The sequence below is a fragment of the Fundulus heteroclitus genome, chromosome 15 (genome assembly GCF_011125445.2).
Source record: "Fundulus heteroclitus isolate FHET01 chromosome 15, MU-UCD_Fhet_4.1, whole genome shotgun sequence".
NCBI classification, from domain to species: domain Eukaryota; kingdom Metazoa; phylum Chordata; class Actinopteri; order Cyprinodontiformes; family Fundulidae; genus Fundulus; species Fundulus heteroclitus.
The window spans coordinates 3,075,275-3,089,497 of record NC_046375.1 but is presented as its reverse complement, the minus strand read 5'-3'; the positions used below and the strand labels follow the sequence as shown (position 1 = coordinate 3,089,497).

The 14,223-nt window shown below is 38.2% G+C and overlaps 1 protein-coding gene across 2 annotated transcripts in view; it reads right to left on the bottom strand.

Annotated features, from left to right (window-relative positions):
* Window positions 1–14,223, bottom strand: part of scara5 (scavenger receptor class A, member 5 (putative)) — a 101,078-nt gene that overhangs the window by 38,756 nt on the left and 48,099 nt on the right. For both annotated transcript variants that reach the window (XM_012880873.3, XM_021307722.2), the window contains exons 4-7: window positions 10,829–11,028; window positions 8,369–8,547; window positions 8,165–8,291; window positions 5,971–6,139 (exon numbers count right to left, since the gene is read on the bottom strand). In XM_012880873.3, the coding sequence (XP_012736327.2) occupies window positions 5,971–6,139; window positions 8,165–8,291; window positions 8,369–8,547; window positions 10,829–11,028 (675 nt within the window). The remainder of the gene's footprint in view (window positions 1–5,970; window positions 6,140–8,164; window positions 8,292–8,368; window positions 8,548–10,828; window positions 11,029–14,223) is intronic.

The window sequence follows — 14,223 nt, the reverse complement described above, 5'->3', positions numbered from 1 at the left end:
GGAAAATTAACTTTGTTTATAGGAAATCCCAAGCACACATCTGAATCAACAGAAGAATTGCTTTACGTGAAGCCTGAGGTACTTCCCATGCAGAAAGACCTGTTACTGGGATTCAAACCCAGGACCTTTTTGCAGCAAAGCACTAGCACGCAGCCAAGTCTCCAGTAGTTATTGGGTGAGAGGCGGGGTTCAACCTACAAAGAACACTAGTCCATTACAGGGCAATACAGAGTTGTCTAATTTCATTATAAAGAAAATTATTTTCCTGATTAAAATGGTTTATCTCCCAAAAAAAGGAGAAGGCCAAATGTTTAATTGGTACTGATTATAATTTAATTAATATTATTAAACTCTAGATGTCATTACAGTTATTTATAGATGTGAAAGCACACACAGACACAGTGCTGGTAAATGAAAGTCAAAGTGGATCTGACAACTGGCCCACAAATTCAGTCCAAGCATTTGTTGAGCGATTGAGCGAGGAAAGAAGCCAAATAGCGAGAGAACAAGGAAGACAAGTTATGCCACAATTAAAACCACATGTTTGACAACCACAGTACAGCTTATGGGAACACTCAGAAATTTAGGACTTGTTTTTGTGCAGTTTGTTATCATCCATTCGACCCGTAATGTGCAGGTTTCAGGAACTGAATGGGTTTAAAATACAGACCTGCCAGCAGCTGTCTTGAGCTGCTTTGCAAACTGTACACATGTGACTTGCATGAACAGGTTCCTGAGGCCCAAGAAGCCACAAAAAGTTGGCAGACAGGGTGTACACCACTGCGTTTTCATCCTCATGGGGAACTGGGGAACATAGACTAATGTGAAAAAGGTTAAAGTATCCTGTAATGTCCCAATGAAGACTTTGAACAAAAAGAAATAAAAAATCTGGAATTTCAAAACTTATCAACTTCAGCCGGATCTTTTAGTTGGGACCAGTTTGCTGTAAAAGGTGTGCAGTTTAACCAGAGCAACAGGCACAGTGCTGGAAATCCAATCAATAACTGAAGTGAGCTAAGATGTTGCTTTTATAACAACTGCTGTCTACAATGGTAATTATAGCATCTCTAAACAATGACAAACTGTTTATTGTTTATTAAACTGTAGCACTGATTAGAGGGAGCAAGCTGGACATAACACACTAGTCTTCATCTGATTATTAACCCATTTTTCCCTTTTTAAAATAAACAACCTTTCTTTTGTGACAGCATGTTTTGAGGTCCATAAAATAAGACAGGCTTAAGTTAGGGTCAAAAAGACGAAAACCAACTTATAATGCACATTGAATCTGACTGCACTGATTTGAAACTACTTAAGGACAGTTAAATGTCTTGTAAACAATTGGATGGAGCTGGTGTTAGTTTGAACATTTATGGTAAATGGCTTGTACTTGTACAGCGCTTTATCAAGTCTGATGACCACAAAGCGCTTCATGCTACAAATCAGTCATCCCCCCCTTCACACCCTGACGGTGGTGAGCTATGTTAGCAGTCACAGCTGCCCTGGAGCACACTGATAGAAGCGAAGCTGTAATACATCATCGGCCACCACCAGCAGGCAATGCGGGTGAACTGTCTTGCCTAAGAACACAACAAGTGAGATGGTTGGAGCTGGGGATCAAACCAGCAACCCTCCCTAACTCCTGTGCCACTGTCACCCAATGTATGTCCATTTTATAATATTTAAATGTGAGATGAGTGTTTTGGAGGCAACTCAACTCTGGCAGCTAAAGAAGCTTGACCAGCACAGAACAGCGACACACAAAGTGATCTCGTCTTACGTTCTGTCCATTTTTTTCAATGTATTCTTTGTAATTTTGAAATTTTGAGTGACTGATTCACACAAAAGATAGTATCAATGCTAAATGGATAAAACTAGGATATTATATTGACGGAAGGACGGATATATTTCTTCAAAAATAAAAAACAAACAAACATTGGAGGTTTTGGGACTGAACTTTGACTCGTACTCGAGGATGTTGTGTGATTGATTGTAGAGATAAGTGGATCTCTGCTGAGTGAAACTAACTCTTACCTCTTTTGCATACATGTGTCTAATGCTGCTAAGGTTTGTGGCTTTTTTCCCCCTACTTTTTTTGCCATGTGAATGATCAGCTATGTTTGCATGTATTGTTACATCTTTATTAAGTATCTCAAATAAAGAAAAAATTTAATAAATAAAAGACAGAAATAAAAGAAAAAAACATGCAAAATAGAAAGATAATGATACATGTTTTATTTATTTATTTATTGTTACCAGATTAAGCTCCGAAAAATATTTCTATTTGCCCCTTTTTGCTCTGATACCGACAAGTAAAAATCCACGCAACCAATGGCAGTGGACCTGATTTCAACAATACATGCGTGTCATTTATTTTTTGCATTCTTTGAAGGCCCCAGACGTTTTTTTAGAGAACATTTATTAACAAACAGGTTAATGAACCCCAAGTAACACCAGACGGGCTGGAGAAAAACATGCAGGGAAGTTTGAAGCAAGTTTAGGTTCTAAAACAACATCTGAAAATTTAACTAAAGTCTCACAAGCGTAAACCTACCAAGACATGACCATCCACCTACACTAACTCAATGGGCAAGGAGAACATATTTCAGAGAAGTAGCCAAGAGACTCATGGTTACTCCAGAGGCGTTTCAGAGATTTGGGTTTTTTTTATGAAATAGTGTCAAGAAGAAAGCCAATTTTAAATGGAAATACTATTTCTGCTTGCAGTTTGCTACAATCCATATAAATAAAACAGCAAACATGTGGAAGGTGTTCTGATCACTAAAAATTGAAAAGAACATTTTACAGCACGTTGAAGATGCGTTGAAAATCCTCTGCACGGTAATCAAGACAGAGAACTTAGGGCAATGCCTTTCAGACTTGTATCATTAAAGTAACATGTTACATGTGTGTCATTAACTGAGTCGGAATGAAACTAAAGTTAAGCAGCCTAATTAAAAAAAGAGACAGATTCACAAGCAGCCACGAGGAGAGTCAAAAAGAAAGGAGGGTAAACATGGACGGAGATGTAAAACTTAGTTTTTTGGCATAGATGGCAAAGCTAATCACCAATGAACAAAGCCAGAGAACTAAACCTAATAACAGAGCTGATTTGAATTTTCATTCTGGGTACAGCTCTAAATTTAAGCCACAATTGTTTGCAGGCGAAGAAGAAACGCCATCCCACCCACATGTGGTGCAGACCCAAGCTTCAGGGGTCCCAATTGGTTCCTTGGGATGTCTCCCCTGCCAGCGTTACATCACGGCATACCTTTTGATTTTAATAAGGCTAAGAAGTAATTTGTTATGCTGGCGTTCAGAAATGCACTTCATCTGGAGTAATCAGGTTTGAATAGATTGGAGGAGGAACGCAGGAAGGTTGCTTAATACTCCAGGGCTGCAATTCCGAAATGTAAAATTAAGTTGCACGCTACAGAAGCTTGCAGTCAGTCATACTCCAAAGATGGCTCAGAGGAGCTGCTGGAAAATATATTTTTGGTGCACTGAGGTGCTCCCAATAGAGATTAATTAAACAAAGAGCTAAAATGATCATGTTCTAATTGCTGTAAAGATGTCTGTCTTTATAAATATTTAGGCAATTTAGACTCCTATTCAGCAGAGCGGAGATTTGTTACTTCCAAATTAATTCAAAAGCAAAATCATGCAGTTTTTTCACACATACAAGGCAGCCCTGATGTTTCCAAGATTATATCCAGAGGTATGCTGCATGTGAGAGCACAAATGTGATTTACTCAACTGATTTTGCTGACATACATGTCTGGAAAATGTCAAAATGAGCCTTTGTTTAAACATAGCACGTAAATCTTTGCACAACTCATTGCAGGACAGTGTTTGTGTTGGTGATAGTGGCTTCCACATACCTCCTCCACCTCAGTCCAAAACTGTAACTAAATCGTGAGATTACTAGGAAGGTCACTGTCCAACTGTGAGACTGATTTGGGATTAGGTTTTTATGGATGTGGACAAATATGTCAGATTATGTCTGATTCTCTTTCAAAGGGCCTAGGAACTGTGCTTTAAAATATTAGGGCATTTTGTTTGAAGAATGTAGGTGGGTCTTTTACTGAGTCATTGATCCAAAACATATATCCAAATGAATACAAAAACAATTTAGAGATGAAAACAGCCCTCCTTTTATAGCCATCTAAATATTGAGGACTCCATGGTCCATTCTGCTACTGCTTCCTGTTAGGTGCATTTCTGGTTAAACATCTCGTAACACAGTGCAGTTCATCTGTTAAATTGCAATTAAACAAGATGGTAGAACAACCAATGTGCCAGTGTTGCTGTAAAACTCTCGCTATGCTATCGCTTTTCCTTTTTAGGCAGAAAATGTTTTTTCAATGCTTGACAGAATAAAGTGAACAGCCTATTCTGTTATGTCATGAACAGGCTTCTTTAATGGGACTAAAACTTCAGTTTCTATGGCGATCCAAAAACAGACCACAAATAAAGCATAACCCTTTAATAATCTCAAGGTTTCAAGCATCTGGACAACGTAAGAGCTGTCTACTTGCCATCAGGTCTTAAATTTCAACTAATCCAGCATCGGATTAACACGATGGTATATTATACCATTTCATCATTTATTGAACACAAAATCAAAATGAAAACAAGGTGAGAAACAAACTGAGTCTCTTCTATGATTCAAAAACTGGGAGAACACCCTTTAGTATCAATGAGTCTCCTGACGTTAATGGGCTACGTCATAGCTGTAGGTGGATATTTACTCATCTGTCCTCACAGTGCTACTTAAGATAATTGTGCTAGTTTTGTTTTTACTTTGTAGATGCATCTTTTGAAACTGTGGAGTTTAGCCAAGCCAGGCAAACTTTAAAGATACTTTAAAAACAGCACAACTGACCAAAGTGTTGGAAAGATATATTAAAACACAAACAAAGTAAGACAGAAAAGATGTTATAAAGGAACCTGAATCAATAAAAAAGCTCTCTCATGCTGGTGCACACGGTCAGTTTTTTTTGTAACCATGTGAGTTTTTTTTTTTTTAAGTTCTACGTCATGCTCTTTTAAGCCTTCTAAAGTCAACTATAGGCATAAATGATGATGAAATATTGCCATTAGCACTACAGGGTATTCATTTGTTAAAACCCATTTTGCAGTTTTAGAGCCGCCACAGCGTGGGATGAAAAAAGGGCCATAGTTGCTGCTGCTGTGCACATTTGTTGCTGCTGCTGTGCACATTAGGTGCTAAAAGAGCCACTTCATCTCAACTTTAAGCAGAAATGACTGCGCTCTGCATCACATCATCACTCTGGGCATGTTGCTTATGAGGCATGGGTGGCACGGCGAAGGTTGGTACTTCCTGGAGAGGGTGGGCAATGACCGCTGTACGTATGAGATGAACCACTCGTTTTCCAATACTGGGAGGAGCTGCTGCTCAGACAGCAGAATTCATGAGGATCACTTAGACATGCATGAATCAAGCAAAATACCACTTTGGCCATAATTTTAATGAAGGAATGGGATTACAACATAATTAAAAGGTCAAAAAAGTTGATTTTGCATAATAAACGCTGCTTGCTGTTGCATTTCTTCCATACCTAAATTTATTTTCTCACTTTAAATTGTAGACATCATATAGCATGGAAATGTTCCCATATAGCAGACTAGGAGTATTATTTTTAAAAGATAAGTGAAGCTCCAGACCATCAAACGATGATGAAATAAACACTTTTGGAGAAAATAAATGACCATATTTGCTGATGATATAGTAAATATCATTAACTTTTAGAAAAAAAATCAAGGAATTCCTTACCCCTTTATTAGCTTAGAGGTCTGTAACTACACAACTCGATGTTTAGGATGTAATAAGCATCAATGTTTCATGTTAAAAACAGACTTAGATAATAAACTGTATTGCATTTTTAAGGCATATTTAAGAATGTTTGTCATTTTTTTGTTTTCTTTTACTCATATCATCCTTCTCACCTTCTAGCATTGTGAGGTTCTTCAGGGTCATGGAGTGCTCCCAGTCCTTCAGACGGAGGTCCTCAGTTAATGTGTTCAGGATCTCCATCTCGTTCCTCAGCTGGGCCTCTGTGTGGATGTGCGTCACCCATAAACTGCTGGTGTCCTCTGTTATGTTACTGATCTGTATCTGAGCAGAAACAATGCAAAATGGAAAACTGTTTCAACTTAAAGGCCTTTTCAGCATCAGTTTTACATACATTTTGTGTAAGCAGTAGCGGTTTCTGATATGGCAGCTTGAATTGTTTACTTGTATCTGCTGGAGTGACTCGCGATATGATGATTGTAACCATATGGATGGAGTTATTTTTTTCATTGATTTTCCAAAACCACGAAGTATTGGCGAGAAATGTATGTGTTGGATACCAGCTTGTAAACAAGAGGACTTTACTGTGGATTCTGACCAAAGACACCCATGTGTGGTCTCTACATTTCCTCGGTGGTAAGGAGCCAACACTTGAAAGTCCAGACCTGATAGCAGCGGCTGCACGTCTGTGCAGGTAGGCCACGTTTATGTGGCTTTTTCTCAGCGAAACACAAAACAAAACATCATACAATCTATGAAGGGTGTGTATGTGAGCTTCAGTGTCTGTTTATTATAAGCAACTTTGGGCTAGTTTTTCTCCAAAGTCATTTGTATCTTTCATGCGGTTTTTTGGTGTTGTTTTTGAACATGAAGTGGCTTTTTTGGGCTACGATTTTCTTTCGACAGAACCCTTTTTAATGCCTATACTGGTTTTTGCTAACCTGACTCCGGCAGATGGATTTGCTCTGCATATCTATCTGGAAACCTTCCGTTGAAGTAATTTTGGGAAGGGGCGAAAATACTGGTTAGCTGATTGGGCTTTGTTGGTGGTAGACGGGCCAAATAAACCAATCAGATCAACGAAGCATATGACGTACTAACAGCGACGATAAAAACACAACCACAAGCTGTTGCCGAAACCAGTCGGGAGAAGAGCAAAAACATATTTTCCTCTGAGAAAAGCCTCCAGAGCAGTGTTTTGCTCTTCTCTTAGTGAAGAAATACTCTGTAATTCCGATAAAACTCGGTAGCTCGATAGCCACGCTAACGCTAGTTTCATCGGCTGAAGCCGCCATGTTCTTTAGACTGAATTGTCGCGCTTCTCGTTGCGTCGCACCTCAACCCGCCTCAAAGCCAACGCTGATTGGACGTTCGTTTGGTGAACGGCTCCAAATTTTCTTTAACGGAGAGTAGCCAGACTGATCTGCGAGTGAAAACTTGAAAGCTCGCGAGATCAGGATGGTCTCACGAGGCTAGGTTTTTGCACCACGCAACAAGATCCTTTGTATTACAGTGTGGTGGTTTTCTTGTTGGGCTTCTTTTGCGCTTGTGTTCAAGTAGCTTGTTTCTCTCAAGATTGATCTTGTGTGTGTGTCTGCGGAGGATGTGTGTGAAGGTGAGATGGGATGTGAGTGTCTGATTACTGTGAGATAAACGACTTTATGGCTTCAGAAAATAAGCTGTTTTTAAGTCATTTTTTTCAATAAACCCTAAAACTTAAAACAGGCCTATAATATTAGTATTAGCTGTAATTTTACGCAGGTTTAGCAGGTTTCTTCCTCGTGTTTGATCCGTTGGGCGGAAGGAGAGGACCGCCTCTCTTACCTTTCTACAAATACTGCTCATTTTGAGGCCTCTACATTTTAACCAATATTTAAGCTTTTGTAAAGTTGTACAATTTAATCTGTATTTCTTGTTTGAAAAGCAATAGTGTAGTTAGTAGTCACTTAGTTAATGACAGATAGGACAGTGAGATAAAGTACTTTACAGTTGTGCAATTCCTCTTTTTCCAAAATGTGAAATACTGTAAAATGTTTTTGTACACATATTTCCACAAATATTTTTGTGTTGGTACAATTTACAAATGCCTCATTTCTTATGTTATATATTTGTTATTATATTATATTTATTTAGTTTTATTTATTTAAATTTTCTTTTGTATTTTGTATTTTATACCTTTAACTTGCCAAATATTAATGTTTATTTGTGTCTTGATGCATTTGTTTATAGTAATATATCTGTGTCTTTCATATGTCTGTGGTGCCTGAGGTGGTGGGGTGGGGGCTGTTCGCCCAGGGTGCCAAACAGGCTAGGGCCGCCCCTGTGTGTAAGCACTGGTGAACCTCAAACCTGCAAGTCTTGTATTTTAAGGTGATGAATGCTGATGTCGTTGGTGAAGGTGTGATTAACAGCTCCGACAGTCCAGTTGACCTCATCTAGTTTCTCTCTGAGCCCATTCAAATGGCCGGATGTCTCCCTGAAACATATCCAGAAATGGCTAAGAACATATTCTTTAACCATTTAACCTTTACAGGCTGTGATATAAAAGTCTACCTCAGAAGGGTATCATGGTCACGGAGCCATCTGGAGGTTCGGGCCACATCCACGCTTAAGACCGTCAGGTTCCTGCCGGCAGAGCTGGTGAAAGAGGACAACTTGTCGTCCAGCTGTACCAGGTAGCTTTCCGACTGAAGAGAGTTAGCCTGGATATTCCTCAGCTCCACCTCCAAACCCTGCAGGGAAGAAGACGGAGCTAAATCTCAAGGTTCACAAATTACATAGCTGATGTTCATCATGGGAGATATTTCCACAGAGGTCAGTTACTGTATAACCCTCTAGAATAACCCTCTATTGTCCTGCAGTGGGGAAATTCAGGCGTGATACTCCTTTTTATATGAAATGCAGAAAAACAATTGGATCAGTGGGAAAATATGGATGGATGGATGAACAAAGCTTTTGAACAATTTGGTGTGGTTAGTTTTACATACATAACCAGACCCTGGAAAATGCTTAAACCAAATCCCAGTCCGGTTCAGACTGAAGCTCATAAATGTTTCATCCGTGACCCAAAAACTTGCTTAAATGTGACCCTGATGCAAACAGGTCTAATAATAACAAGACCAGCAATTAATTATATATATATATATATATATATATATATATATATATATATATATATATATATATATATATATATATATATATATATATATATATATATATATATATATATTTTTTTTTGTTAATATGAGCTTGAAGAGCTTTATGCATAGATGGCAAACAAACGAGAAATTTAATAATTATGTTTGAAGAACACTTTAAAAAGAACATAACAGGTCAGATTATTTTGCTGAAACACAAAATCTAAGAGAAAACGTACCAACACAGCGTCACTCTTATCTCATGGGAAAACATTTTATTCACCCAATTCTGAGTCAAGCAACACTTGAGTTATCAAGGAGCTTGTTTCCTTTTCTGTAAGTTCTTTTTTTACTCTAAAGCATCAGACATATTAAATAAAACCATCTGTTTATCATACCTCAGGGATTGTTGTTCAGGACAACCCATGCTTGCAGACGGGCGAGTGTGGCTCGCCTACTTTAGACATAATTATGTTTAAGGAGTAACATTCAACAGGACGGCCAACTCAATTAACTTGTACTGTCATATCTTAACCAATGCCAAGTTTTAAAATTTGTGTTGTTTCAGGCAAGCCAGATTTTATATTAAAATAACCTTTTAACCTTAATGTTTAATCAAATCATCATTAAACATGTTCTGCAAACTGCAGTTGTCTATTTTGAAGCACTTCCCACCATTTGGCTGAGATCCATTTATCCATTTACTTTTATTTAACTACGTGGAAAGATGGAGAGCTAGTTCTCAATTATAATGCTGACCTGGGCATCATCACAAGGATGTCTATTTACCCTGCATTGTTTTCAAAGCACAATTTCCAAGCATATACATAATTTCAAAATAAACTGTTAAGCTGTTTTAAATACAGCAAAGGGTTGTTGTGGAGGATCTGCTTTGCAGATCAGGGCTGGTATGTTGGATCAATTAAAAACACAAGAATGGAGAGAAAATGCAATAAATACAGTATCTATAATAAAAGGAGATAAATTGCCTGGTTTTGCTAATGCTAAATGGCTTCTAAAAGAGGAAGTTTACGAGCTGCATCCCTCTGGCCTTTTGCAGCGTTCCTCAGTCTGCTCACAAAATGCTAATTGTTTGTTTAGATCAACACAAATACCGCACTGAGCAAACTTTAACACTTTGTTTTAATTTTATGAAGCAGAATCATTCAACAGTTGATCAAGATATCTGGTTTTCTGATGGTCTTTCAAAGTTTGCTGGGTGTGTTTGGTACCTAATTTTAAACCCTGTCCTTTTTTATTAATATGGCATAATATTGTGCTGCGTGGGCATTAAATTAAAAAAAGGAAAATGGACAAATGGAAGACAGAAGAATAATTTTTGGGCCTAAGAGACCATCTACAGTATAGCAAATATTGCTTTATACATTGTTTTGGTTAATCAAATCTGGATAAAGAACCCAACATTTGGGATGCATCCTCTCTATGTCGATTCTTTAGCCAATAGCTCTTTAGGACTCCTCTTGTTGCTGTTGAAATGCTGTTTTAAGTGCCATATGGTGCAATCTTTGGTACTTTTATTTTTGTTTAACAGAAGAAATGAGATGACAAGGGCCTGAACAATCTTTAAAAAACTTTCAGAAGGCCTGGAAAACCACACATTTGAAAACGTGGAACAGCTCTAGACTTTTGCTCAGTACCCCTAGTATTAATTTAGCAACAACTCATTGTTACTAATTTGTTCAGATTTGTACCTGAGAGATGTATCCATAAACTTGAAATAATGAATAGACAACAGAGAATGATTGATTTACATTGTGACTGAAACATAACTTCTGATCAAATTGGACGAACCTCATTACAACTCACTCGTGTTCCCTTATCTAACCACTTTCTCAAATAATATACACGTTACCTTGATGAGGATCTCCAGCCTCTGCAGCCAGTTGCTGTGGTTCTGAAAGATGTTTTCTAGTTTCCAGATGTTTTCCAGAAGGTCGGCCTGAGTGGACGCCTCACCCAGGGTCTGCTGGAGCACATTAGTGTGCTCTGACATCCGAGTCACATTCTCCACCAGCACCTCCTGGCGCCGTGAGGACACCTGGGATCGGGAAACTGGGCAGAGATGGAGAAAAGAAGAGTGACTGATCCGGTTTGAGTAACAGCAAAAGTCCCCAGATCAAGTTTCATTTAGTATCAATCATCACTAACGACGTGGAATGAGCCAGTGCGGTATTGTTAAGCAGGTTGGGGAGTGTGTGCACCCTGAACACAAAGCCCCCCCCCCCCCAACACCAGACAGAGACAATCATATCTGTTTGATTGCACTGGTTAACACTTTTGCCTTGAAGAAAGAAAGTCTCAGGTTCGAATCCCAGCCTGGGCTCCAAATCCATGGAGTTTGCATGCTGTCTGTGTGCATGTGTGGATTCTCTCCAGGTACACCAGCTTCTTTCCAGAGTTAAAAAACTGTGACCATTAGATTAATTGGCCTCTAATTTACCATTAAGAGTGAATGTGTACGTGCATGACTGTCCTCTAGTGACCAATCCAGGACGTATGCCGCCTCTAGCTCAGTGACCACTGGAGATAGGGAGGCCTATGCAAAGTATGGATGAATGAATGAACATTTAATCTGCGCCTCATCGGCCCGTGCTTACAAGCTACTGTGGGGGACCTGCAGCCTACCCCTGAATAGTTAAATGTTGTGCAAAATGTTCTGCTGCTTTTACCTGTATTACAGTGTCAAAGCGAGATGCAACACTGCAGTACCAACAAATAAAAACTTGATTCAGATTCAAAAACCCGCCTCCCAGGCAGCAACGTTATTGCTCAAATCAGACCACAGAGTGAGTTGAACTGGATCTCCAAAAGTTATGAGTTAAGATGAGTGTATTTTTTTTAAATATGCATTTTTAGTTTGTTAGTTTATAATGGAAATTAACAAAAATACTTAATTTGTCGGACAGCAGGGAATGATACCCTATTCTAAGTTTATAATTTCATTCATATCTCAAAACTAATGTTTAAAAGTCCGACTTCATCAGCCCATTTGAGCAACCACAACATTTCAATCAGAAACATTTATAGACATCTTTATGTAGACATCTTTTCACCTTTTACTTTACAAGCCCATTTCATGTTTGAATAAAAAATACAAAGTCATGCAGGGCTGAAACGATTAATTGAATTCATCGTGATTAATTGATTATTGAAATAAATTTAGTAATAGACAATTTAGTAATCAAATCATTTACTGGAGTCTACAGATTCTCAAATATGTCATTTGCTGACAGAAAAACCCACTCATAGCAGTAATTAAGCCAGGACTGTACAAGCTGTTTTGCCAAGCAGCGAAAGGTAGATTAGACAGACAAGATAAATAGATATAGACCTCAGTTATTAAATTATCATGTTTTCAACATTAAATTTATTTTTTTCCATTTTTATACCATTTAGAATGCATTCGAAATGTACAATGTTAGTTTTTTTAGTTCAAGACACTTGTTTAGAGAGGTATGTCAATCTACGAAGAGTATCTTTTTTTTAATTGATTGAAAAATAATCAATAAATTAATCAATCACTAAAATAATCAATTGCTGCAGCCCTACAGTCATATTTTCAGATTATTTGTTTCAGTGAAACTTTGCTTCAGATAATCTCTCTAGGTAATTGGAAAAAGTCCATCTGCCATCCGTGGAAGTTGAAGACCCAAATGCAGAAAACTCAGTGGCCACAATGGTAGAATCCAGCAAGGAAAAGAGAAAACCAGGGAGTTAAACCCAGAGGAGACGTGATCACTAATCTGGGATCCAAAAGTTGGGATCAAAAAAAAAAAAAAAACGTCACAGATTTCAAAAAGACTGTTTACACAAACAGAATGGTATTCGTGTCACGACTGAAAGACTGAGGATCACACACTTAACTGGACCTGCTGAGGAAAACAGACTATTGTACAGGATTTTTCAGACCAACTGAAGCCAACTCAAGGCACTGCAAGGCTGACTGTTACTGACATATATCAAGGGTCACGGGCACCAGGAAGCCCCCAAGGACCACATGTGGTGTCCTCAAGCCTGTTAAAAAATAGCACAATCCTCCAGGGAGCTCCATGTAAAATGTTATTTTATTCAGTTGCTCTTCCTTTTTAATCATGCTTGTATTTACAGAGATTTAAAAATGACAAAAGCACTAAAAGCATATTTACGTTACATAAACTTTAGGTGAACTTGGACTCTTGTAGTTCAAAAGTAAGTACAGGTAGCCCTTCGTATGATAATGTACCAATGAAGTAGCTCTAAGTTTCAAAAATGTTGGTGACCCCTGGTTTAGAGGAACAAACATGCCAGTAGGTGGCGGTGAATAGGACAGATATGTATTATATACATGCCCCTACAAAACAAATGAGTTTAAGCTTAATACTGTTGACTGTATCCTTTGCATGTATTTAGGATTGTGAGGTTGTTTGTGGGTTTTGGAATGACTCGACTTTGGCTGTAACATAAATGTTTGGGTTGGATAAACCTTCAGAATTCCCGCTCAATGGGTTTATTTTACGTGGAAAATATTTCATTCATAAATGTAATTTTTATTTTAAGATTATGTCTCATTACCTTTATGTTAAACATGTGATCATTTCAGTAAAGCCATCCATCCATTACTTAATGTATTTTTGCCTATAATATCCAAGTATCTCTACTTCTTTATCATAAAATAATTAGGTTCCATTATGCCCAGTGCATTTATGTTCATAATGTTGTATAGGTACGAATAAAGTAAACAAACTGTTGTTTCACAGCTGTTAATGTCCCAGCCTCTCATTTTCATTGGCTGTTAAAAACATGTGTTAACAGTTGGGTCGGTTGTGAGGTCAAACTACCGAAAAGCGTCCAGATCTGCCTTAAAAAAATGCAGACATTGTTATTTTTTATTTTTTTTGGACTGCAAATGAGGTTGGGTTGGGTCGGATTCCCTCTTCTACTGGCAGACTCCAACGTTCACCTCATCTCACGGCAACAGACTTTTGTGCCAAATAACCCTGTCGAGTCAGACGTCAGGGTTAGGGTACTTTATTTTGTGATGTGATTCAGCCTCAGTTTGTTAAATACAGAGACAACAAATGAATACGCATTAAAGTATGTGCCCACCCATGATGGGGAGAATATGAAAACTTCATGCAGAAAGACCCCACAGCTGGACTTCTTGCATGGTTATTGTTTCATGCCACACTAAAAGCAAATAAGGCCTGAGAGAGATAAAAGAGGTTTAAAGGTCTTCAAGCAACAAGGATAGTTGCTTTTCCCTCTTAA